The sequence below is a fragment of the Sus scrofa genome, chromosome 8, assembly GCF_054392235.1.
Source record: "Sus scrofa isolate SSC_HxYL_T2T_F1_AM1 chromosome 8, Sscrofa_HxYL_maternal_Yorkshire_Landrace_v2.0, whole genome shotgun sequence".
In the NCBI taxonomy this organism is placed as follows: domain Eukaryota; kingdom Metazoa; phylum Chordata; class Mammalia; order Artiodactyla; family Suidae; genus Sus; species Sus scrofa.
The window spans coordinates 90,124,268-90,152,021 of record NC_139390.1 but is presented as its reverse complement, the minus strand read 5'-3'; the positions used below and the strand labels follow the sequence as shown (position 1 = coordinate 90,152,021).

Below are 27,754 nucleotides of genomic sequence, written 5' to 3'. Positions count from 1 at the left end.
TGTGTTCAAGATAAAACAATAATCAGAGCCCAGCTCTTCAGGAAGCACCACAGTGAACTGGTCTCTAGATGCATCTGTGTTTGTACCACAGCTCTGACTGACTAGCTATAGGGCCACAGAGAATTTTCTTCACCTCAACTCTTTTCGTTTCTGATATGTAAAATGTATCTATTTCATTGTAGAGATGCTACAATGATTAAATGAGATGGTAGATGCAAAACACTTACCGCTGCCTGTGGCATAAAGTAAGGGCTCAAATATAGCTCTTGTGTTTCACAGAAGAAACTTCTGTTTCACAAAAATAATTGATCAAATGGATTCAAAGACTAGACGGAAATGTCACATAGGCAATCAAAGAGAAAAAGTTCTTAGAAGAGCTTAATACAAAAAATAAAAATAGCCATTCATCTCTATGAATAGAAGAGCACAAAAGGAATTGAGAAATCCACTATGTTCCAGCAGAGATGAAGAAAGAAGAAAATCCTACTTTTAAAAGAAAAGAGATAAGACCGAATTACAAACTTGTAGGATGTAACTAACACTGAATTTCTGAAACATGATCTCATATCCCCCCCCCGCAGAGATACTAAATCAATATCCATACCTTAGAAGGTCAATATATTTTTGAAGGTTTCTTTTCCTGTGAGTGAAGACTATAAAACTATAGTTCCACGTAGTGCTGGCCTTCGAGTTAATCTCATACATAGAGCCTCTCAATTTTCAGGATAAAAATAAAACCATTCTTTTTCAAGTACTTACTTATTAATCATATTAAGTCAATCTTTATAAGCAATAAACAATGCACAAGTGGTAATTAGGACAGAATTATTTTTCAAAGGAAAATAAATCTGGCTCAGTATGTTTTGTATTCATGCTCCCAAGAATAAACCCACAATTCTCCATCCCTTTACCAAAAAGGAAAAAAAAAAAAATCATCTATCTTAAAGGATATGGAATCCTAACATTTGTTAGGATTCATTTACACTCATAACTATTCCAAGGTACTTTAAGAACTAATTGATATTTCGGAATATATTTTTCAGATATTTTAAATTAAAAAAACATATTTTATTTAAAGTAAACAAACTAAAACTTCAAAAGGTTGAATCTTGTGGAACCTATGATCTTACAAAATAGAAACAGAAATCTTTCTCATATCCAACATTTTTTCCAAATTTATCCACGCAAAAATACCTTTATGTCTATAAATGTCCAGGTGTTTACAACTATTAATAAATTAAAATGTTTGCAGAATTTCATGCCCTTGGGCAGGACATAAAATTTCAACATATTTCTAATAAAGCTCTGAGGAATTTCTTTACAAGTAAACCAACCATTTTGAAAATAAAAGAACATATGCAATTCATGAATTTTTGAATAAGGCAGAATTTATAATCTCAAACTATACCACACAAATAATTTTTTAACCATATCACATTCTATCAATCAGATATACTGTTGCCTTAGATGTAATGATTTCTTTCGTCCTAAAACTTAAATGTGAAGTTTTTTAGTCTGTCAGAACATTCTTTCACAAATATCTGTCCCCTTCCAGACCAAATGACCATAAGACTACTGCAAATTTACATTTTAAACTACACCATAAAGGTTTTATAATGTAACATTTTCTCCACAATTATTTATAAAGTAAATAATGTTCTTAGTATTTGAAATTTTTAAATAATCATATATTTAGGTTTGATCTAACTACTGTACTTGATATTGTACTATCGCTTACATTTTCAAAGAAATGCTTGCCAGATTGTCAAGCTGCCAAAATTGCACACAGCTTAGTATCTTTGAAGATTAATCCTGCATCTTGATTATGGTAGCCTGTTTTGAGTAAATATGTCTTCGTATTTTTACATTATGCTTGAATTAAGCACAGTCAGAAATAGAGCATGTTTTCATTCAATCATTAGTAAACATTCATTTGCATATGTTGTTTTGTGGCTGAGTTGCCAAACATTTAGCTAAATGATAAATAGTTACTTACTGAGGAATTAAACTTTCCTACAGGGTGGTCTTGATTTGAGTCAAAGCCAGAAAATTAATGCTTAGTTTCCAAAACACCTAATGCATACAAAAGTAATTAATTCTATAGCTGTATGGGCTTTCAATTCTGCAAATTTATAATGTCTTCCATATTTTATTAATTGTTTACACAGTTAAGGTATTATACTTGCTCACATCATTTACATAGGGTTGAGATACAAATGAGTTAATTTACTTGATGTAACCATTAATTACTGAATCATCTTGGTTGTGATCGTTCTGTTTGTGAGGTCATTTCATGATGTAGACTGTTTTCCATTATTTTATAATTAAGTACCATTTTCTGCACACCCTCTGGTCCCATTAGCTCACCCTTCCAATTCCATCAAAGGAAAATGTATTAGCAAATTACTCCACTGCTGCTGATTCAGGTACTATAAGAAATTGACATTTACTAGGGAAAAAACCTAGGATGGACCATAAAAATCAGTTTAAATCACTACCATCAAGTAAGGTTATTTTTAAAAAATAAATTTGAAATGACAAGACTCAATTTCATGAGACACAACTCCCAGCCATCATAAGAAATCTACATGATTCCTGAATTTAGTGCCCTAGGGATCTCCATGCCCAACCAGCCCCTCTCTCTGATACCAACTCCAGTCACTGTGCAGAGAGCACGTCCTTGTCAGGAACATTCCACGGTGCATCATTCCCCATATGCATGAGATACGGGGCTGACCCCACAAAAGAGGACAGGTGATAGTGGCAAGTCAGAAGCCCTGCAACTGTGGCTGGTACAGTGAAGATTGCAGATAGAATCCATCTAATTCAGACATGATTTCATCATTCCATGTATGATGCAGACGTGATTAAGCACCAACTGCAGATATTAAGTAAAGGCCAAATATCTGTAAGGAGACTCATGTAAACGCCACCTGCTAATTAATGCTGCTTCATGCAGGGAATTTATATCCAGCAGTAAAAATTTACTCAGTGGAAGTGAATACATAAATATAAAGTGTAAAGTATAAGGAATAAGGTATAATTAGGATGTAGTCTTTAATATTTGTTTTATAATGAATTATACCTAGCAAAATAATTATGATGAATTTTGAATAAATTAAATATAAATGGAATAGAATTGAAATTAATTATAAAATTACCATTCTTTTTTTTTTTTTTTTTTTTAGTCTTTTTCATCTTTTCTAGGGCCGCACCCTTGGCATGTGGAGGTTCCCAGGCTAGGGGTCTAATCGGAACTGTAGCAGCCGGCCTATACCACAGCCACAGCAACGCGGGATCCGAGCCGCGTCTTCGACCTACACCACAGCTCACGGCAACGCTGGATCCCCAACCCACTGAGCAAGGCCAGAGATCGAACCCGCAACCTCATGGTTCCTAGTTGGATTTGTTAACCACTGAGCCACGATGGGAACTCCACCCTTCTATTTTATATGAGTGAGTAAATTAAACCATAATTATTTGCGTCTACATGATAACTTCAAGAGAAAATATCATGGGGAGGAAGCTTGAAATGGCAACAATATACCTTTTGGGGGCAAATTTATAAACAATACATTTTCTTTTTCTATTACATATTTATTTCGCTTTTTAGGGCAGCACCTGCATCATTTGGAAGTTCCCAGGATAGTCATCAAATCGGAGCTGCAGCTGCCGGCCCACACCATAGTCACAGCAACGCAGGACTCAAGCCTCATGGCAATGCCAGACCCACTGAGCAAGGTTAGGGATCAAACCCGCATCCTCATGGATACTAGCTGGATTTGTTTCTGCTGTGCCACAATGGGAACTCCCTATAAACAATATATTTTGAAACATAACTTTGCTCCCCACACCTAAGAAAAAGGTAAAAAATGGTAACTTTATGAGGTGATGAATATGTTAAAATGATTGTGGTAATCATTTCACAGTGCAGACATGTATCAAACATTACATTGTATACCTTAATATATGTAGAATTTTTGTTCATTTTTACCTCAATAAAGCTGGGGAAAGAAAATGTAACTTTGCTTTCTTCCAAAAGTCATTCCCCAGTTATCCTATATTCTTTCCCTGGATCTCTTGCCCTAGAGTCAACACTCTTGGGCATGGCCTTGAGATGCCATGTTGCCCTTGTTGATGTGGTCAAAGATCCAGGGTTTTTTTTATTTTTCTTTTCTTCACATATAAATACTTTTCCCAGTTTTATTGAGATATAACTGATATGCAATACTGTATACATTTAAAATATACAGTAATGATTTGATTTACATGTACTGTGAAATGTTAAGAGACTCTGGTTCCTAAGAGCTTAGGTATCAATGCTATGAAAATAACCCTGCCATCTGCCTGCATGTCAGCAGTGCATCAGCTCACCCCTCATTCCCATTAGTGTTAAACCAATATCTTATAACATTTCTACCTCAAGAAGAATTCTATTTTAGGAAGTTTCAACTATTTATGAATGTAAAGCAAAGAACAGCCAGGTAAGCAGGGACCAGGTACTAAGGGCTCTTGTATATCTTTGCTATAGAATTTGGATTTTTTTCTGAATTCACTAGGAATCCACTGAAGAATTTTATGCAGGGAAATCATATAAAATGATTTGTTATATACAAAAATCCATCGAGCAGCAGTGCAAGTTAGGGGAAGAAAATTATAGTTGTGGCAACATTAAGAAGTTGCAATAAAGCTGGTCAGAAATATAAGCCCCTAATAAGTAAGGGACTTAGGCAACGAACGTCGGTAGCTGTTAAAAAGACTAGGTGAGAAGTTATAGGGATTTTATCTTTTTTATGGCCACACTTGAGACATATAGAAGTTCCCAAGCCAGGGATCAAGTCCAACCTATGCTACAGCTGCGACAATACCAGATCCTTAACTCGCTGTTCCACAGTGGGAACTCAAAAGGAATTTTTTTTTTTTAATGGATAGCTTGGTTAGTATAATAACACACTAAGCCACTGAAAAATCTTATTACGAAAAGAGAAACAACCACATGTTATATGTTCCCTGATATGATGAAGTAGAAGCCATCTGCAGATCATTCTTAGAAAAATTCTAATAATGCTTCTATACCTAACATGAGTTTGCGGAAAATGCAGAAATAGAGAAACATTGTTAATGATGCCATGAGGATGTAATCCAAAAAATCCACAATGTGGGAAATTCCACAGAACAAACGACCTGATTTATCCAACAAATAAAGGGAAAGGAACAACCGAATGCGGAGGGGAAACTCAAAACTAAAGAAGACTCTGTTAAGTCATATAAACCAGGGAGTTCCCACTGTGGTGCAATGGAAGTGAATCCAACTGGTGACCATGAGGTTGCAGGTTGGATCCCTGGCCTCACTCAGTAGGTTAAGGATCCGGCATTGCCGTGAGCTGTGGTGTAGGTTGCAGATATGCCTCGGATCCTGCGTTGCTGTGGCTGTGGCTTAGGCTGGCAGCTGTAGCTCCGATTTGACCCCTAGCTTGGGAACCTCCGTATCCCTCGGGTTCAGTCCTAAAAAGAAAAAAAAAAAAATCATATAAACCAAATATAATGTGTGGTTCCTGCTCAGTTCCAGATTTGAACCAATCTATTGTAAAGATAAAAAAATTATGAGATAACCAAGGAAAGAGAAATACTAACTGGATCTATAAATATATTTTAAGGAATTTTACTATTTATCATAATAAAGGTTTTGTGCCTGTGTATTTAAATATCTTTTCCTTTAGAAAACTATACAGAAATTTTTACTGATAAAATGATATGACATCTGGAATGTGTCTTTAAAATAATAGAGGAGCAAAATTGGGGGAGGGGTGATGATAAAATAAAATGAGCCACATGGTAATTCTTGATGCTGAGTGACAGGTGCATCTTACTATGTTTTAATTTTTCTATATTAAAAATTAAAAGTAATAGGAATAAAATAAGCAGTAGTTGAGAGAATGGGAAAAAGTGAGTAGGTGCAAGCCATATTTAGGATATTACAGTCTATTAAACATATCACAGCCAATTATATCTGAGAGGGGAGCAGGGATGGTGATTAGAGGTCCAGAAGTTGTATTCATCAAGAATACAACAGGAGATACAGGCGGGTAGAGTTGCAGATTTAGGAGTAAAGATGGCAGGTTCGGTTTGAGGTGTGCAGAGTTCTGATAGACCAAGTAGATATCCACATACAAATGTTCAGTAGGTAGAGTAAGCAGAGAAGAAGCCCAAGGAATCAAGTCTGAAGTACAAAAACATATAAAGAGATGCAAAAGAAAGTGCAGACTGAGGGGTAACATCCAGATAAATAACAGAAAAATCAGTTGAGATTGGAGTTATTGAAACAAGGAAAGACATGGTTTCAGGGAAAGGAATTGGTCAATAGTATGAATTAAAGGTCTGGGATTGACATATGCACACATGGGGACCTGCTATATAGGACAGAGAACTCTGACCCAATATTCTGTGATAACCTCTATGGGAAAAGAATCTGAAAAAGAATGGATATATGCACAACTGAATCACTTTGTTGTATAGCAGAAATTATCACAACATTGTAATTCAACTACATTTCCATAAAACTTTAAAAATGGGGGAAAAATTGAATATAAGTTACAGAAAAAAAAAAAAAAACAAACCCACTAGCTTTAGTAACTTGGTGCCAGGTTGAGATACAAATGGAGCCTATGAATTTATCTCCTTTCATTCCTCTGATCCCATTAAAAGAAAAATATATCAGTTTAAAGGGGAGGGGTAAACACAGAGCAGTGAAAAGAACAGGAGGGAGTTCATCAATGGGTGAACTATTTCAACACTGCTCTAAAAAGGAGGAAGTGAGGGGAAGAATAGAGTTCAATAACGAAGGTGAGGAAAAGACACAGCCCAGAAGAAATATAGGGAGGGGAGGGGGCTGCAGTCAAGGAGTAAGCCACTCTGCCTTTCAGAGTTGGGAGGGGTTAAAGACCCAGGATGCCCTACAATATAGGGCTGAAAACAGAAGCATTTATTGAAAGCCTGCAGCCCATTTCCCCATCCTCGAATTCAGAATACACAGCAGCCAGGTGTTACCCTCTAGGCAAAAAAAAAAAAGAGAGAGAGAGAGAGAGGTTTTTTGTGTGTTTTCTAAATACATTTAACACACAGTCTAGCATAAACAAAAGAAGTGACTGTTGCTGTTAGAGCAGGAGGAGAAAAACATTTTGAAAATCAGTGTTCCCAGCAGTAACGGCAGAGAAGGGAAGAAGGCCTGAATATGATTTTAGAAACCAAAGGGGGTGGACAGAGCTGAAAGGCTTGACATAAGAAGGGGAAGTGTGAATGTAATTAATTGGGATCACTACTCATAACAAAGGGCAAAATGGAAAAATAAACTCCTGCCAATGATTTTGAGAGGGTATAGATTTATGAAGCTATAGGTCTAAGGAAGCAGAACAACATGAACATGGGCTGACAACAAGAAACTGAAATGCAATGAAAACAGTCACCTACACTTAATGACTGTCCTAATATTTTCAAGAAATGGATTTGGTTATCAAAAATCTCACCAAAAAAAAAAAAAAAAGTAAGACTTCTGCTTCTATTCAAGATGGAGTAAGAGAGACCAGGTTTACCACCCTACTAAACAGTTACTATTACATTATTGTATGCAGTAAGTACTTAAAAACTAGACAAAGTTTTCAGACACTGCACATCAACTAAGTAAGCAGAGGACCTTGGTCCCTGAGAAAGGGAAAACAAACAATGACTGTCCATTACTGTCCCAGCTTACTGCCCAGGCAGATTTTCCAGGCTGCAGTGGAGGGGAGGGGGAATCCAAACAGAACCAGGCAGTAACCTGGAACTAAGGAGAGACACATGGTGTCTAGAGAGGCCAAGAGCTGGAGTTCAAAAAGCAGAGTACTGGAGAGAAGGCAGCCCTACAGAGAAAGAGCTCTGGATACCCATGGGGGATACCCCTTGAGTTTTCATATTTAGTAGCATGGTGCCTGTGGAGAAATCACCCGAGAAAAAGGAAAGAACCACTTGAAAGGGGCAGATACTCAGAGCTCAGACAGATCCAAGAATAGTTCATGTTCTAAACAGCCAGAGGGAAAAACATCAGAATTCAAGGAAAATCAGACAGAGCAATTACAATGGTATTACCTTAGTAGTGGAAGAAATTAGCCTTAAATGAAAAGTGGTTCTGGTTTCACCTAACAAGGGTTAACAAGAAGCTTGAAAAGATCAAACTATCACCAAGTCATCTAACCAAATGTCAGAGCAAAGCTCAAGAATATTTATAAGAATGTAACATTAAGCATCTGACAAGGTAAAAATCATAAGGTTTAGAATTTAATACAAAATTATCAGGCTTAAAAAAGTAAGATAACATAAACCGTAATAAGGAGAAAAATCAATGAATAAATACAGTTCCAGAATTAGCATGGATGATAGAATCATCAGACAAGGACATTAAAATAGTTACTGTAACAATATTCTACATGTTCAAGAATATAGAGGAAAGATTGAGCAAGAAAAATACAGACATGAAAGATTTTTCAAAAGACCAAATTGAACTTTTCACAATGAAAAATGCAATGCTTGAAATAGAAAATATCTGAAATAAGATAATACCAGATTAAATATTGCAAATTAAAGATTAGTGAACTCAGAGTTCCTGTTGTGGCTTAGCGGTCTAAGGATTTGACACAGTCTCCATGAGAATTCAGGTTTGATTCCCTGGCCTTGCTCAATGGGTTAAGGATCTGATATTGCCTCGAGCTGTGGCACAGGCCTCAGCTGCAGCTCTGATTTGAACTCTAGTTCAGGAACTTCCATATGCCACAGGTGCAATCATAAAAAGAAAAGAAAAGAAAAAAAAAGGATTAGTGAACTTGGCAATACAGAAAACTAAATGAAGTACAGAAAGAATAAAAACTAAAAAAAAAAAAAAAAAAATCAAGAGACCTTTAGTGAGCTGTGGGAGATTTTCAAGTTGCCTAATGGATATATAATTAGAGTCCCCAAAGGAGGCGACAAGAAGGAAATATTAACAACATAACAAGCAGAAATGTTTCATATTTGATGAAATCTATAAACCCACAAATCCAAGAAGCTCAACAAACCCCAACCACAAGAAATATGAAGAAAATTATAGCAAGACATAATAGAATTAATTAAAAAGCTTACACCCACAGATAAAAGGAAAATGTGACAAACAACCAGAGAAAAGATTCATTATATATAAAGGAACAAAATAAGAATGAGACCAATTTCTCTTTGAAAAAATACAAAAACAGTAGAGCAACATCTTTAAAGTCCTGGTGGGGGGACTGTGTCAACCTAAAATTCTATACCCAGCAAAAATGTTTCTCAAAAAAACAAAGGCAAAATAAAGACTGTAAGACAATCCAAAACTGAATCATCATGCTAAGATTCCTATTACATGACTACAAGAACTATTAACACATATTATTCAGTTAGAAGGAAAATCGTATCAGACAGAGCTACACTAAGGAATGAGGAGCACCAGAAATGGTAATTAGGTGGATAAATATAAGATTTTTATTTCTATTTTTAAATCTAAAAAATAAATACCTGTCTAAAAATAGTACTATATACTGATATTTATAACATAGATGAAGCATATGGAGAAAGGCTGGGAGGGAACAATAAAAGTGTACTGTGAAAGTTTTTATCCTCTATAAAGAAGTTGTATAATATTAACTAAAGATACACTATAATAAGCTAAAAATACTCCAAATTCTAAAATTACTAATCCACTTACAGAAAAATTGAAATAAATTAAAATACTCAATCCAAAAGAAGAGCAAGAGAATAAAAAGAGAAAAAAATAGATGGGACAAATAAAAAACAAATAGTAAGGTGATGAACTTTAAACCCAGCTGGATCGTAATCACATCAAATGTAAAAAGTCTAAATACCTCAATTAAAAAAAGTTTTTATCATGAGTTGTCACAGTGACAAGAATAAGCAAAACTTAACTATATACTGCCTATAATAGATGCACTTTAAATATAAAATCAGAAATAAATAAAAAATAAAAGAATGGGGGGAAATCTGTTAACACTAGTCAAACAAAAGAGAGTGGTTATACTAATAATGAAGTAGATTTTTAGAGCAAAGACTATTACCAAGGATAAGGAACGACCTTTTATAATGACAAAAGGAACAAATCATGAGGAAGACTTAACAGTCCTAAATGCTGATGTGCTCAATTAACAGAGCTTCAAAATGTGTGAAACAACGACTGAAAGAACTGCAAGAAACAGAAAAGTCCCTAACACATTCAGAGCCATCAACATTTACTCCTCTCTCAATAACTGATAGAACAAGTGACAGAAAATCAATAAAGACAGAAGACTAAAGAACACTATCAAACAAATCAACCTAATCCACACTTACAGAACACCCCACCCAACAACAAAATCTGCATTCTTTTCCGTTGTATACAGAATGTTTACCAAGATAGACCATTTTCCTATCCGTAAAAAATTCTCAAAAAAATTTTAAAAGAATAAATTCATATAGATGATCTCTTACTACAATGGGATTGAGTTAGAATCAACAACAGAAAGGCTTCCCCAAAATCCCCAAGTTTGGACACTTCTAAATAACCTACTGATCAAGGAAGAAATCAAAGAAGAAATAAGAAAGTACTTTGAACTTGGAGTTTAAATGAAACTCCAAGCACATTTCAAATTTTGTGGGATATGGCTAAGAACAGTCCTATGGGGAAAATGTATATTGCTAAATGCCTACATTAGAAAAAGAGAGAGGTCCCAAATTAATGACCTTAGTCTCCATCATGAGAAACTAGCTAAACAAGAGGAAATTAAACCCAAAGTAAGCAGAAAAAAAAGTAAACAGTAAAGATCAGAAGGGAAATCGATAGAATAAAAAACAAAAAAACAATAGAGAAAATGAATGAAATAAAAAACTGGTTTTGTTTGTTTGCTTTTTGTTTTTAGAAAGCCAATAAAACTAATAAACCTCCAGCCACATTGAGCAGGAAATAAGACACAAATTGTTAATATTAAGTATGAAAGATGTGACATTACTACAGATCTCATAGAATAAAAGCATAACAAGGCAATAGTATGAACAACTTCATGTCAATTGATGAAATGGACAAATGCCTTGAAAACTATAGGCTCCTTAGAGTTCAGAGCTGCCCCTTCTTCAGAGCACTGTTCTTGGCAGAATGGGATCTATTTACCTTATGTCCCCCAGGGGGCAACCTGCAAATAATAACTGATACATGAGTTCACCGGACCTCACCCTTGCCTCAACTTGGGACCAGTTTTGTGGTTCAATTCACTCTCTAGAGGTCCCTGTGGGGTCAGACTGCAGCTAGCCTCCAGTATGTATCTTTAGCTCCACCCTTACTTAGCTTTGTTCCCCTCATCTTTTTCCTAAGAGTACTCCTTCAATGAATCACTTGCCCAAGGATCCCTGTCAGGAGTTCTGCTTATTGGCAACCTGACCCAAGACAGACACAAGAGAGGAGGCCAGAAGCAAAATGATGCAAAGCAACTTGCTCCTTTTTCCTTGCTGTTTCTGTTTGCATCACCCTAGCCATGACCCCTTATCTTGTGTTGTGGATTAAACTGTGCATCACCAGTACCTGTGAATGTGGCCTTGACTGAAAATAAGGTGTTGACAGACGAGCAGGTTAAAATGAGGTCGACCTCAATCCAACATGACTGGCGTCCTTATTAAAGGGGAAATATGGAGACAAAGACAAACATACGTAGAAGGAAGATAACATGAAGACACAGCGAGAATGCCATCTATGAGCCAAGAAAAGGAACTCCTGAGCCTACTAGAATGGAGATGGGCCCCAAGCAGAGCAGTTTCTCTGTCTGAAGAAATCAACCCTGCCCACATGCCTAGTTCAGACTTTAAGCTGCCAGATCTGTGAGCAAATACACTTCTTTTGCTTTAAGCCACCTGGTCTGTGGTACTTTGCTACGGCAGCCTTATGAAGCTAATGCATCCACTCAATGGCAGTTGGCTCCAGTCTCCAGTTTTCTTCCAGCATGCCTATAATCAACTTCATGTCACCATTCTGGGGTATCTGCAGCCCTTTGCTGGGCAACAACCACATCTCCACAATTCCACTAGGGCTCTTTAGTCAGCTTCTAGGTTTTGGTAACCCTGACTTCCCTGAGGATGGAAGCTGCTTCCTGCAGTCATTATTTTACTTCAATGATCTTTTTTTTTTTTTTGTATTTTTTTAGGGTCTTGCCCGCGGCACATGGAGGTTCCCAAGCTAGCGATAGAATCAGAGCTGTAGCTGCTGGCCTACATCACAACCACAGCAACACCAGATATCTGAGCTATGTCTTTGACCTACACCACAGCTCACAGCAATGCCAGGTGTTTAATCTTCAATGATCTTTCTGGCTTTTTCAGTTTCCCAACACCCACTTAACTCATTCCTTATATTTAATTTGTTCTGTGGAAATATGAAAGAGTGTTTATTTATTTGTCTATTTTTTAAATTTTTTTATTGCTGCACTCAGAGCATATGAAAGTTCTCACTGCACTGGGCTGGATATGAACCCATGCCTTCGCAGCGACCTAAGCCTCTGGAGTCAGGTTCTTAACCTACTGTACCACAGCAGGAACTCCACTATTATTTAATAATAAATTAATAGAGTTTATTTCTGACAAGACCTCTGAGCGATAACCATCTCATTCAGAGGAAAAGCTAAAGTCCATAACACAGTTTATAACATCCTGTGCTGTCTGGGCCCTGGGTTTGTCTGCCCTCGTTTCTTGCCATTTCCTGTCACCCACTCTGCTCCAGCTGTATTGGTCTCTCTGATAATCCTTAAATATACCAAGCATGCTTGCCTTATGGCATTTGACTTGCTGTTCCCTGTGCTTACAGGCATCCCCATGCATGTAGCCCTGTTTCAAGCCTCTGCCCAAATATCTATGCCCCAGTCTCTGCCTATACCTCAGGAAATACCTTTCCTGACAACGTAGAATAGCCCCTGGTATATCTAGGGGATTGGTTCCAGGTCACCCAATACCAAAATCCACAGATGTTCAAATCCCTTATATAAAATGCTGTCATATTTGCATGTAACCCATGCACATCCTCCTGTACATGTAAAATCATCTGTAGGTGCCTTATAATCAATAATATGCAAATGTTATGTAAATAGTTGTAACTACAATGTAAATGCTGTATCAATAGTGGCCAGCTCATGGCAAATTCAAGTTTTGCTTTTTGGAGGTTTCCGAAAATTTTTTTTTAGTGTTTCCAGTGAGAATTAGTTGAATCCCCCCCCCCCATGCAGAACCTGCAGATATAGAGGGCCAACTGTATACAAAATTATTTATTATTATTATTTCTCTCAACCCCAGCACTCTTTCTCCATGAACCCTTTCTCTAGAGCACTCATCATCTTCTGCCATGCTCTAAAGCTACTTGTTGTCTGTCTCTCCCAGTGAACTTGAGCTCCATGGAAGAAGTTTTGCTCTCGCTGTGTTGCTGGGTCCCAGTGCCCAGGGCAGGATCTGGCACACAGCAGGTGCCAACTTTTGAAAGAAAGACTGAATAATTATAGAAAACGCCCTACCAGCAGCCTGACCATTGTGTCAGTGTACTTGAACTATAACCAGTCTTTAGTTTTTAAAAGATGTGCATTTATTCTTTGGCTTTATTAGCCACCCTTCCTTGGTGGACTCATACTTTCACAACAATGTCTCCTGAAATTCCTTGGTGAGGGTGCACTTCAGGTTGTACCTTCCCTTCTGTTAAACAATTTAAAATTTTTTATCATGCAAATATTTCTTCCACCTAAACCTTTTAAAAAGCGTATTAATTCATACAAGATTGGACCATTGGCAGCAACTATTGAGAGGCTGGCCCTGTACAATGAGTGAAGGAGACCATGCTGGGGTGACTGAGAAGAAAGAAGTGTAACTGCTGCCCTCATGGAGTTTACAATTGCATGGATATTTAACTACCATGTATGGAAAAACCTCATGCAGATATTAACAATGCCCAAATGAATACAAAGAAAATTAGAGCTGGTTAAATGAGAAGCAAAGGCTGAAACTGAAAGGCCACTGGAACTAAAATTCCTGGAAGTTGGGCAAAAGGATTTAAAGAAAAAGGTCAATGAGGATAAGGTACTTGCAAAGGAAATGACGAATGCATGAATATAACTTCATTAGTTATCTAGAGTCTATAAACTACACTATGAATTTGGCCAATGGCTTCTGCTTTCTTAGTTACCTACTTTATTCTGTGCTTTCCCTTCAATGTATCACATTCTCTTCTGAAATCATAAGCTTCTGCAGTTTAATTTTTGTAGACGTATAGCTGATTTACAATGTTTCAGGTGTTCAGCAAAGTGATTCAGTTATATACATGTATATTGTTTTTCAGATTCTTTTCCATTATAGGTTATTACAAGGTATTAAATATAGTTCCCTGTGCTGTACACTAGGTCCTTGTTGTTTATCTATTTTATCTGTAGTAGTTATATGTATTAACCCCAAATTCCTCATTTACCCCTCCCCCTCCTTTTCCCCTTTGGTAACCATATATTTGTTTTCTGGGTCTGTGAGTCTATTTCTGTAATGTTCATTTGCATTATTTTTTAAGATTCCACATATAAGTAATGTCATATATTTGTCTTTCTCTACCTGACTTACTTTACTTAGTATGATAATCTCTAGGTCCATCCATGTTGCTGCAAATGGCATTACTTTATCCTTTTCTCTGACTTTGAATGGCAGGGAGGAGCCACTTCATAAACTCCTTCTGACTCATCCTCAGGTCCCAGTCGAAATGTCATTTTCACAGAGAATCTCTATCCAGTCACCTAATCTGAAATAAATGTGCCTTGTTATTCTCCATCTTAGCAGTTCTTTCATAACCTTTACCATAGTTTAGAATCTTAAGTTTGGGATTTTATCATTTATCTTCCTTAACTAGCTTAATTACCTACAGACAGGGTGATTGTATTATTTTTCATCACTGGATACACATTGCTTAGCACCATGCCTGATACTTCATGTATATTTGCTGAAATGGAATTAAATAGTACATATTTCTGTAAAGTCCAGAAATCCATATAAAAAACTGATTCTCATACCCAAAAGCTTTATTTTAAACATTTACCAAATTTAAGTTGTGCCAAGTTCTGATACACAGACATGTGTGCCCACATAACTGTATAAACATGCATGTGTAATTGCATACACACGTAACTCCTATCTATGGCAATATTTTGAAATTTAACTATGAAATTAATTTCAATTTGGGTCAAAAATTTCCTCTTTTGACTAAAAACCTAACTTGTTCATGAGGTCACACAAGGTAAGGAATATAATCCTGGGTAGGACTGGGAAATAGGAGTGGGATGGTCAGACTTGCCACCTGCCCGTACAGGGTGCTTTGGTACAAATTAGAAAAAAGAGCCACACATCATCTGGGCAGACATGACTTGGCGAGTGGAGCACGAGCAGGATTTCAGCTCCCATTTGCTGCCTCAGCCGGATGCCTTGCACAGGGTACAATCAGCATGTAGGTGGCAGTCCTAGATGGACCGCTCTGTGGTGTCTAAGCAGAAGATGGTGATCTGCCACCCTCGTACAGCTCCATTCCTTGCCTAATCTGTCTGGATGAGTTTGGTCGGGTGGGGTGGGGGTGGGGTCTCTTCTTCTCACCACTTCTGATGATTCAGCTCCCTGATGGCAAAAGACCATTTTTCAGGTTCAAGTGTGCAGATAGCTGTGCAGCCTCCAAGTGGGCTTTCATGGTCTAATCTTAGGAAATAGCCCGATGTTGATTCTTGATTCATAAAAAAATATGCTGTCACTCTGGCTCTAGATGGGCTTTGCAATTTCCCTCTACAAAAAAACAAACAAACAAACAAAAGACATAGAAGTTAGTTCATTTGTGTAACACTACTTGATGGCTAGTTAGAAATTCTAGAAGTAGCACCAAAAATAAATGCAGCTAACTCATCAGAGCCCCAATTTATGGACTGCCATGACTAACAGCAGATGGGATCAATTCCCATGGATCAAGAAAGAACAACTGTCTCATTTCAGTAATCATTTATAAATGCTCTATAGCTTTAACTTAGGGGCACAGGTTATAACATCTGCATAATTTTTTAAAACCAAAGTTAACTTATTTTAAGTGTCCTTAGACTTTAAGTACAAACCATAGGAAGGCCTGTTCCAAAACTAAGATGAATTCATCACTTGGGGTGTGAGCTTAAGCCACTGAAATATAATTTTTAAAGGATTTTTATTTTGGGAAAACAACATAAAACTGGCATTTGGGAATAAAGTCTTAGATAGTGGAAAGCAACCTAGTTTGAGGCCCTGGTTTTTAAACTACCTAATTAGATGAGATTGTGCAAGTGATTTAATCTTGATGGGATTCGTTTCCAGATTTGTTTATTAAACGAGAGTTTAAAGTCTTAAAGTCTTTATAGCTCTATGATTTATTTTATATTAAAAGTCTTCAAAGCAGGAAGAATGTCAGATACAGCAGTCTGTGGGATCAGAAGCAGCATTTGCAATCACAGGCATACAACAGCCCCTGAGAGAAAAATGTTAAGTACATCATCTGGGCCCTACACTGAGCTCAAGACTGGACTAAATATTCCCAGCACATCCTTTTTCAGTTACTCTAATCTGTCACCTCTTTTGGGAAAAACCTAGCTCCTCTAGTAAATCCGGGTCCAGGAAGTGAAAGGCATAGAAGTCTTATCCAGCCACTGCGACCACTTTAACAATAATTGGTTTAATCAGCTATCCACCCCCGCAGTCCCCAACCTTCCCATTAGCTAGGCAAAATCTGTGTCTAAGAAGTGAAGCAAATCCAAATATGGTGAAGGTTCCTCCACTGGCAAAAAGAGGAAACTGCCTTATCTCCTCAAAACCCATATCCCAGAAAATTAGCTCCCCTATTAACTACTCAAGGGGGCAGAAAGCACGTTTTGGGATGCAACCCTGTAGAGACTCCTCCTGAGGCCAATTTTCAGGGATTCAGTAAAGGTCAAGTCACTATGCTGGATAACGCACAGATCACTTTAGAAACACTTTCTTTAGGCAGACTTTGTCTAGCTGGAGGAAAAGGTTAACTTATTTAGATACATGGGCTACACAGCGCATCCCACTTCTCGCCGCCCGCAAATCTACCACTAATTCTTCCTCCCGAGCTGACGCCTGTGTTTACATCCCTGAGGAAATCTTCCCAGAAATTTTTTCTCTCCCCTATTTAAAATGTACGGTGATTCCAAGGCCAGCTTCTTCTCTGCTCCTCCACCTGGGGTAGGGGAACCTGCGTGCTGGGGGAAGCGCCAGCGGGGCCCGGCTGAGTTCCAGGGCACAGGTGCGACCTTTGAAAGGAGCGTCCGGGGCCAGCCCGCCCAGGACTCAGGCGGGAGCTATCCTTCCGGGAGGTCTCCACATCCCACCCCAAGCACACGCGCCTGTGCCACTTCAGGCGCGCGCAGAACCTTTGGCAAGGATGTGGGTACATCTCCGCCCAAGCTTCAAACCATCTTAGCATTCTCAATGCTTTGCAGCACCTGGGCTGTCCCCCGGCTTCTGAATCAGAGTCCCAGGGAGATTTTTACCGGATCAAGCTTCACACTGGAAATCACCGCGGGAAGGGGGGAGTCGTCACGGGTCAGGGGCGGGAAAGGGGCCGGAAAGTTCCCTCCCGCCAACTCCAGCCCACCCGGTTTATCCTCCCTCCCGGGCGAGGGGCGGGCCGGGGCCCGGGTAGGGGAGGCCCTGGAAGGGTTCCCTCCCTTCTCACCTCCCGCAGCCCTCTCTTACTCACTTTCTTTTGGAGCCTCAGCTCGGCCGCCTCACGCCTGGGGTCGTGCGGAGGGGCCGCGGGAGGAGAGAGGACGGGCGGGGAACCTCCGGGCGGCGCCCCAGTCCCGGGCGGGCGGGCCGGGGCACCAAGGCGGTGCACGCCCCCACCCGGGCGGTACGGCCAGGCGGGCGCGCTGGGTTCCGCGCCCTCGAGGCTGGCTCCGAGGGCTCCGCCGGGCCCTCCCCCTCTGCCCGCCACCGCGGCCCGTGGCCCCTCCCCGCCGCACTCCCGAGGCCCGCGGGGCCCAGGGACGCGCTCGCGCCGGGGCCGCCCCCGCCCCTCCCCCCTGCCCGGGCGGGGGCGCGCGAGAAGCGGTGACGTCAAGGGGCGCGCGGTGGCAGCACCTCCCCGCGCGCTAGTTAAAAAGAAGAAGAAAAGAGGGAACGAAACATGAGAGGCTGTGTGAAAAGCTACAGCCGCCGGCAGAGGAGACCTCAGCATCATCTAGAGCCCAGCGCTGGCCCTGCCTCCGCCTGCCCCGCCGCCACCGTCGCCGTTTCTGTTCCTGCTACTGTGTCACCTAAACAACTCCCGTTACACCGACAAGTGAACCTCTGTGACCGTCTTCTCCTCCTCTTCTTCCTCCTCCTCTTCCAACTTCTTCTCCTCCTCCCACTTCCCAGGCGCAGAAGAAAGCCCCCCACCCAACTGACACTGGCACAACCGCAAACGGTGTCAACCGCACAACTTTATCTCGTTCCTCGGGCTCCGCCAAGGTATTGGGCCCATCGCCTCGTCTTTTATTTTTTTGCAAAGTTGCATCGCTCTACATCTTTTCGCCCCCGCCACCTCTCTCTGCCTCTTAAGCGTCCTGCCGCCCCTCAGCCTCCTCCTGGAGCTGCGCCCTAGTGCCCCTGCTGGGCAGTGGCGTCCCCCCCCACCCCCATCCTCCCGCGCCCAGCCCCTGCCGCGCGGGGCAGACGATGCTGAAGATGCTCTCCTTTAAGCTGCTGCTGCTGGCCGTGGCTCTGGGTTTCTTTGAAGGAGATGCTAAGTTTGGGGAAAGAAGCGAAGGGAGCGGAGCGAGGAGGAGAAGGTGCCTGAATGGGAACCCCCCGAAGCGCCTGAAAAGGAGGGATAGGCGGATGATGTCCCAGCTGGAGCTGCTGAGTGGGGGAGAGATGCTCTGCGGTGGCTTCTACCCTCGGCTGTCCTGCTGCCTGCGGAGTGACAGCCCGGGGCTGGGACGCCTGGATAGCAAGGTAGGCACGCACCCGCCTCACAGCTGCGAGAATGGCATTCTGGCTGGGTGGGATTCCGTGTGGTTCTGGCAATGCTGGTGGCTGGAAGAGGGGTGGAACTTGCTTGGTGAGTTCTTTTTGATAACTTTTCTAAAGCGCTAGCCTGATTCATTTGTGTGTTCCTCTGGGGTGCGCATATACCTCTCCCGCCCCCAAGAGTCCGAGGTCGGGATGCAGTGCAAAACTGCCTTTCTCAGGGAAGAGACTTCTGTGGTACCCGCATTCTAGGCTGGGTAAATATCTTAAAAGAATCGCGATTAACAGTGTCTTCTGGATCGAATCCGGCATTGGCTGCGGCGAAACTGTAAATTAAGGTGGCTGTGGTTTCCGGTTTATTTTGCTAGGGTAAAAAGATTTGTGCAGTTTTCTCCACGTGCTCGGTTAGGGAGAGGATTGAATCGTAAAGGATGTTAAAGCACGGTTAGTTTATGATCCTCAGCCCCGTCAGAATGGGGCGGGGGGGGAGGGTCTTGCATTACAATAGTTAAACAGCAGAAAGGAACTCCTGGTGTTCCAGTTAAGAACCCCAAAATGGGAGAAAGATTTTGCCGGGGCGTGTTTATCATATAAGCCCGCGGCGATTCTCCGTCTGTTTGTCATGTTTTATAACATTATAAATTCGGGCTTCCAATGGTAGGTGGTTGTTTGGGAAGATCTTCTCTAGACATTTGTTTCAGGATTAATGGCATTTAACATTTTCCCGGTATTAATAAGTTTAAACAAATAAGAAAATTGTGCCGGTTGGGTGTAAAGACATGCTTATCTTTGAGTTTGCACCATCTTTCTTGTCTTGGGATGCAGTCATGTGTGCCCTGTACTGTACTCCAAGGAGAGACGGGGCATCACGTCATTAACACTCCCTGCGTGTGAAATAAACAATCAGGTGTTTTTACTCCCCCTCACCCTTTCCCCATTTTAGGTTTAATTAAGAATTCTTCTGTTACAACACTGCAGTTGTCAAGGTCTGAGAGACTCTTGGAAAACTTGTGCTCCAGTCTTGCTGGCCCAGGCATTAAAAAAAAAAAAAAAAAAATACCCAGGCTGAATCTAATTTTTATGCTCAGTTCACGGTAGATTTCACTCTATTCTCATGTAAACAGCTCTTACGAATCAACATATGTGTCTGGGTGGTATCTCTCACTTTGTTTTGTAACAAAAAGCCATATTGCATCATTTAATTTGCTCAAGTCATGCAAATAGGAAAAAATCAATAGGACAAAAAGGGGTCGACTTATCCTCCTCCCCACTAAACTGCTGCCCACACACAGAGTCCTGTTGCTTATGGCAAAAGAATAACAACAACACCATTGTGTTTGTTAGTTGGTTCACTAATGGGTGAAACTAGAGAACATCATTCTCTTTCAGTCCCCAGCTCTGTCCAAATGTTCATGCCTTTTGAGGCAGCATTTGTCCAACTCCCTCTGTTCCCAGCTGAGTGAGAACTGTCTTGCTGCAGGTTTTCAGCTGTAACTCTCTCTTTATTCTTACCATATGCAGCAGTAGTCTGAGATTCAGGGAACAGATATTCCAGCATTTTATTCAAAACAATGTCATTAAGCTCCTGTGTTGTAATTGAATTAAAGTACAAAATCGCTACATTCCTGTCAGCTCCAGGGTTTTTTAACCAGGAGCCGGACAGAACCGGGAAATTCAGAGAAAGGTTTAGAAATATTTGCCATTAAGCTTCCCCATGTGCAATATGCACTATGAATACACCAACGATCTGCAGACCCCTGCATTACTGAACTCTTCCAGGAACATGAGGAATGAAAACTTTTTCTTAACTAATTATATTGGGGAGCTGGTGGGGGGGTAGCTGGGGGGCTGGGACTGAGGGGAGTTATAACCCTTAAGAGAAGTTATAGAAAAAGATTTTTTAAAGAAATCATTCTTTAGGAAGCATTCTGCCACGTTAGCTATCCACATTCCTTTCTGTTTTACGTGCTTCCAATCTCCAACAAACCCCTACTCATTTGGAAAATGTGTCTGAATTAAATTTGGTACACTAGACTTTGCTGGGTCCATTACAAGTGGTTTATAAACCAACAGTACTCAAATTGTTCAAATCAGGGATTTGATATAGTTATGCATATGCATTCTTAACCCATGTTAGTTCTCAAGTTTTAATAGTTTTTAAAACATGTTATGTTATAATAAACTTCAGTGTTTCCCTTTTTTCCCCTAAGCCTTCCTGGCTTATAATATATGTTAGGGTCTTATTTCCTAATGTGTGTACAGAAGAGATGATGGCTATTTGAAAGGGCCCTTTTTTGTTTACAAAAAGAATTTTTTTCCCAGTAAGATTCCTGCAACTTTTCAAGAAACTACAGGAGTAGCTTTTTCCTAAGGGAAGAAACCTCATAGACAGATAGCAGCAAACTACATAAGAATATTGATCATGCTTAGCTGTGCCATTAAGTCCCGTTTCCAGACTAACCATTTTCTTTAATGTAATGAACCATTGAATGTAATTGAGTTCAATTCTTTAGCCATGGTATTATTCTCTTGTATTTTCATCTCTTTGTATGTTTTAATAGTTTTGTGCACTGTAACGAGATGGTTAACTACCATTACAAATAAGCACTGCCCAAATTTAGGAAGTTATATTGTCTTAGCAATATTTTTGCAGCTCCTAAATACAAGATGCTTAAAGGATCTAATTCCCATTAACCAAATTGAATCTGCAACCAACTGAAATACCCCCAATTCTAAAACTTAACTTGTAGCCACAGAGGCATAGAAGCTCTCTCTACCTTGGGTGGTTTCACAGCCAAAGCTGTCAAGGAATGGGTGAAAAGTAATTGTTTTCAAGTGTGCTCTTTTACAATCATTTGTTTGCTCTGGCTCTTTCAGGGACAAAGGCTATTGTTGAACACATCCAACTAAACAAATAACTCATCCTGGGGTCCCTTTAACAGCTGCCTTAGTACAATGATCTATTTACATATTAGCCTAAAATTGAAACTGAACTCTTTAATGACATAATCCAGCACTATAGTCCAGAGACGCATGTCTTCTAACCAACAGCTGAACAACCTTGTAGGCATATGATTTTTAGAAGTAACTTTTTGTGTGCTGAGTGATCTTTAGGCGTCATCTTAATATACTGTCATGTGTTTTCTCCTTTTGTCCCCTCATCAAACCCATGTGGGGGCCTTTTTATCCCCTTTGTTTAGTTACTTGGTAAATAAAGAGAAATACAGAAGGTCTCTGTCATCCGTTTTACTATTTGTTGATAAGCTATCATTGTAGGCCACGCTTCACTATGTATTCCAGCATTTATCTTACCTTTCTTCTATGGATTTTGCTTTCATGGGGCTAAAGATTAAAGGATGACTTGCCAGATGTTATAAATTAGTCAGCCACAGCCACAATCATTACTAGGCATGCCGTAATAATGTTTCTAAGTTTTACATGATTTCCAAAGTATATTTAGTTTAAACCACTATAATTTGATGGTTTCACATATATGGCTTTTAAAAATCGAAACAGGAAATTAGCTGAAATTTCTTCTTAAGATTGATGACATTGTCAGACATAAAGTTAAGAACCTGTATAGACAGAGACACATAGGCAAAAAAAAAAAAAAAAAAAAAGAAGAAGAAGAAGAAGAAAAATACCCTCCACACACCAGTACTCATCTGTCTAAAACAGCGTCGCAGCCTGGGCTGAGTCAGTTTAATTGACTTCAGTAAGACTATTGGTTCATTGAAACCAAAGCCAGAATGATGGCTCTATCTATCTTCAAATAGGTATTTACACTGCAGACCTCACACAGAGCAAAATGTTACCATCCTGCTGGGCTGGAACAGCATGCAACTTGACAAAGAATAATATTATACTTGATTTCAGATAATTTATTGAATCCTATTTCTGAAACTTTTGATGAGAGATCCTGTAGCCAGCACCACATTCCAAAAATTGTAAAAGACAAAATTCTTTAGGCACTAAAATCGAGTTCTTCCTGGATAGCAGCTGGGAGAGTATATGGGGATCATTGGGTTTCAGCTATAAAAAATGGAAGCATGCATATTTGCCATAAAACCAAAGGTAATTGCATTCCAGTTTTTCAGTCAGCAAAAAAGGTGGCTTCAGCACCCTGCAGTTGTTTTGTTCCTGGTGGACTGCCCTATGATAAACAAACAGGACAAACTTGAACAGTATTAATATTGAATAGATCTGGTGAGGTCTGCCAGAGTATGGACAATAAAAGACATTTAAAACATTCTTGGAATGCAAATTCTAAGTGTCTGGGGTGTGTTTCCTTTTAGAAAACTTTAACCATTTAAGCAATTGTCATTTAAATCAATTGATGAAAACCAAAATGCAAATGTAACTGTGCTTAATAATAACTTTTCTGAATATTGTAGTTACAACTCATCCTATGCATGTATATTTTTTTCCCCAAACAAGGTAGCTTCTATTGGACTTTTAATTACTGCGTGCTAAAATTTCAGCATGCCTTGAATTCAATGATTTTTTTGTTTTTAAGTTGCTTTCCTCTTTCAGATCCAAGTTTTGTGATCACCTAGAATATCTTCATTCCAAAAATAGAAGCCTTAGGATTTAATCAAATTAGAACCTCAACTTGCAAATGAAATACTTGCTTCAAGTAATGATCTAAAGTTTAGAATGTTAATTTCAGTTCATAGTTCTCAGGAAATAAATATAAACATAGTTATAGAAGCTGAGAAAACAAAATTCAGTCCCACGATGGTGTTTTTTTATTATGACAAATCAATGCTTGATTTAGATAGCACTACATTTTACATCTCAAATATTATGCTGATATTGTCTTCATTTATTAGAAGAGGTTCTAAAGTCAGTTTTTTGAAGTTAGTACTGGATACTGAGACCTGTTTTATCTACAAATTACTAACCTCAATAAATCAGTAACTCTCCAATTGGTCCTTTTGATATAACCAACATAATATTGTATAAACAAGAATAACTGTGCCTTTTTCCCTTAAAACTCACTAAACACTATCAGAGACACTTTTATTAAACTCTTGTGTTTATTTCTGCATATAACATACCTGCGGAGTTAGAAAATTTTTCTTAGCTAAGATATGATGAATAATAAAAATTGATCTTACACCTCTGTGACTCAACTTCAGCCATTACTTGTATAGAACATGAGAAGGAGATATTTCCCCAACTTTGGAAAACTTTCCCTATGTAATCTGTAGACCGAAAAGTCATTAAAATTAGAACAATGTCATTCAGGTATCATCTCTGAGAATGTCATTAGGAATTTCAGAAGTGAAGTAGATTTTCACCCGAGACACAAATAAGCCATGTCTTAAAAAGTTCTGCTTCACATACCTTTGGGTAAAGGTATTCAGTGCTTTAAAGTGAAATATCAGTCAGTATACACTTTGAGGCAGAGAAAAATAATGAAGGGTTAAAGAGTCTAAGTACAATTATCATTTAATTTTGACACCTGAAAGATGGATAAGCAGACTGATTCGTAAGAGTAAGAATAAGAAGCGCAGGCCTGCATTCCTACCCTTTGCTCTCCTGTCTCAACCCCAGAGGCTGCACGTGTATCCTCATAAAGGCATTTGGCATCGTGAATGGTGATTCTTCGCAGACAATTGCATGGGCGAGATGACACTTTTTCTCCTTGTGTGATTACTGGAAATCATAACCAAACCTCACTTCGTGCCACTAAAAAGAAGTTTGTTTCTGATTTATGGCTTTCAGATATTCTCTGTGACCAACAACACAGAATGCGGGAAGTTACTGGAGGAAATCAGATGTGCGCTCTGCTCTCCACACTCCCAGAGCCTTTTCCACTCACCTGAGAGAGAAGCCTTGGGAAGAGACCCAGTGCTTCCCCTGCTCTGCAAAGACTATTGCAAAGAATTCTTTTATACTTGCCGAGGCCATATTCCAGGTATTACCAAAAAAAAAAAAAAAAAAAAAAAAAAAAAAAAAAAAAAAAAATTAAATCAGCTACTGCACAGTATTCTTCCAAGATCCCTGTTCCCAATTGCATGCTTAGGAGATGGTAGACTTTATCTCGACTTTCAAAATACCTATTTTTACCTCAAATGTGTAATCTTTTATTGCTGCCAAAAGGATTACTGTCATGTCAGCCTACGAACCGTACGTCGTTTTGTTGAAATAGTTGACATTTCTTGTTAAACCCATAACTTGGTTGGTCATCTTATGGTTGGTCGTCTTTACCTAAGCTGGATTATCGGTACAAATTTCTTGTTGGTGTCTTTACCCATCAGTGTCGATATCAAGACAGCCAGCTCCTCTTCTACGCAGCTGATGTGTAAGTGAAAATTGTCCATTGACTTTTAAGGTATTTCCTTAAATAAAATAGAATTTGAAATCCCCCCAAAAGTAACCCCTGACAAAGCACTCTAACATATAATAACTCAGTTGCTCCTCAAATACCCTGTGAGATAGATAGGAGAGATGGAGTTATTTCCATTTGACAGATGAGGCAAACTGAGCCTCAGGAGAAGTGAGATGCTTTAACCAGAGTTGCACAATGAGAAAGTGAGAAGCTAGACGAAGTTCAAGTTCTTATGCTTATAGAGTCCCAAAGATACATGGTCACTATCATATTTTGGACTCTAATAAACATACAGGTTCTTGGGTGTTGATTAATTTTACCATCAGAAGTTTATAAACCCTGGTGGTTGTTGCTTCAGTTGGAAGAATCAACACAGAGGTAGAAAAGAATTTAACGAGGCAGATTGTGTTAGTTAGACAGTCACACACAAACAAATTACTGAAGCCACCAGTTTATAAAACTCAATGGCACTGATGTGAAAAAGACAAGCTTTAAGAACTGTAGGATGCACTTGGGGAGTTTTTTTTCACTGCTATGCACATTTTACTTTTTTCTGTGACCCAGAAAAGTGTAGAGTTTTGTATTTTTTTTAATAGAACTCCCCTAATAGCCTAAGAAAACATTTTGACTCGGGTTGCTTGCTTCCTTTAGTGTACCATAACATATATCTAAATCCATTCAATGTGAAAATATTATTATTGTCTTTATAAACTACAGCCATGTTTCTAAGGCTTTCCTTAAACCAGCTGTTTCTTCCTCTTTATCACATTCCCCTGAAGCAAAGTAGAATAGGTCACGGTTGCCTAGATGGCCTGCCGAGAAGTGATAACAGATTAGGTCCCATGAAGGTTTGCTGCAAATTTCCAGACTGGAAGGTTTACCTTTACCACTAGACGTTGACAATGATATTGACACTCAGCATTTTTATCAACCTTTATCTATAAATACCACTAGTGGATAAATACCACTAGGCTGGGTTTGGGGACTCATCTGTGGGGGACTTCCTATGTTTGAAGTTATTTTAGCTTCCAAAACAAACAACAAAAAGCAATATCCCCTGAAAGAGAGAGCACAGCAAACAGCTCAGGAGCCAGAACTGCAAACTCCTTGCTCCCCAGATCAACATATGTGGTGACGAATGACAAATTTATTTTTCTACAAAGTTTGTATATATGTAAAACTGCTGAAGTGCATCAAGATGTCAAGTGCTTTTTGTGGCCACCCAGGCTGCCTTGAAAGATAACCAGATGAAAGCTCCACTCCAGTGGTGGATGGAGCAGCAAGGGTGCTTCTCAGGGCCAGGCCAGCAGGCTTTGGCAGCGAACAGCAGGGGCTGCCTCTGCATCCATCAAATGCTAATAATTGCTCTAAATACTTGTCCCCAAAGTGAGCTGGAATAACACACTCTTTGTGTTACTTCTGTTGATCAATTTGTTAGCCAGACTGATCCTTGGCATGTAGGTTACCATTTCTTAAAGTATGATGAATAAGATGATAATCCTCCCCTCAGCCCTGACCCCCAACACAGACGGCCCTTTAGGATTCTAGAACACTCATTTTCAGAAATTGCTCAAAAAGCAAATCTGTAATATTTTTACCTTCTGAAGTCTATTTAATGACATGATTTGCTTTTCTTCAAAGTTCAAAATTGTGAAAAACAGCTACTTTGTAATTCTTCACAAATTTTTATTTGTAATTCTCATTATTAGCCTCAGTTTTCTGCCAATCAAAAACACGAAGAGGAAGGGACTTTAAAGGTTGTAGTTCCTGCTGTGGGACAGTGGGTTAAGAATCCTGGCATCGCCATAGCTCTGATGTAGGTTGCAGCTACCTGTTCAGATTAGATCCCTGGCCCAGGAACTTCCATATGCCACGAGTTCAGCCAATAATAATAATAATAATAGTAATTCCAGTGACATCTTCATTTATCCCCCCATCTCAATACATAAAGAATTAAATACATAAACAACCTATCCCTTTGCTTCACCCTCATGGCTTTAAGAAAGTACCACTCACTTCGAGATACAAGTATATCTGAAAGATAACTACTTATTTTCACAAAAAGGAAAAAAAGAAGTTAAAAAGTTACTACAGTGAGGATAGAGTTTTATTCCTCATAATATTCTCCAGTTGTGAATTTACTCAGGGAGATACTCTTAACACTTCTAAAAATCCAAAATTATGTTTAAAAAAACCCACAAGGGCTCCCTTCTCATCACTCCAGGTCTCGTCTTCTTCCTGAATTACGATGAACAGAGGAGATACTTTGCTGTTCACTAAGCGAGGGCATAATACACTCTGGAAAGCATATGAAAGGACATCTCTGGGCCTTGCTTCTTCCTTCACACT

General features: G+C 39.3%; 2 protein-coding genes across 14 annotated transcripts in view; one reads left to right on the top strand and one right to left on the bottom strand.

Annotated features, from left to right (window-relative positions):
* Positions 1–18,357, bottom strand: part of LOC100525237 (uncharacterized) — a 151,594-nt gene extending 133,237 nt beyond the window's left edge. For 5 of the 11 annotated variants that reach the window (XR_014812882.1, XR_014812886.1, XR_014812884.1 and 2 more), the window contains exons 1-3: positions 17,813–18,357; positions 15,676–15,858; positions 14,659–14,833 (exon numbers count right to left, since the gene is read on the bottom strand). Coding sequence is in view for 1 of the 11 variants with exons in the window: in XM_013978865.3 (XP_013834319.3) it covers positions 15,835–15,858; positions 17,813–18,295 (507 nt within the window). In the remaining 10 variants the exon portion in view is untranslated. Of the gene's footprint in view, positions 1–1,049; positions 5,506–13,619; positions 14,834–15,092; positions 15,859–17,812 lie in introns of those variants that run through there. The other 6 variants (XR_014812887.1, XR_014812888.1, XR_014812885.1 and 3 more) reach the window with 5 other exon arrangements.
* Positions 18,237–27,754, top strand: part of HHIP (hedgehog interacting protein) — a 94,608-nt gene continuing 85,090 nt past the window's right edge. For all 3 annotated transcript variants that reach the window (XM_021100665.2, XM_021100664.2, XM_003129171.7), the window contains exons 1-2: positions 18,237–19,053; positions 24,799–24,991. In XM_021100665.2, coding sequence (XP_020956324.1) covers positions 18,775–19,053; positions 24,799–24,991 — 472 coding nt within the window. In that variant the 5' untranslated portion in view covers positions 18,237–18,774. The remainder of the gene's footprint in view (positions 19,054–24,798; positions 24,992–27,754) is intronic.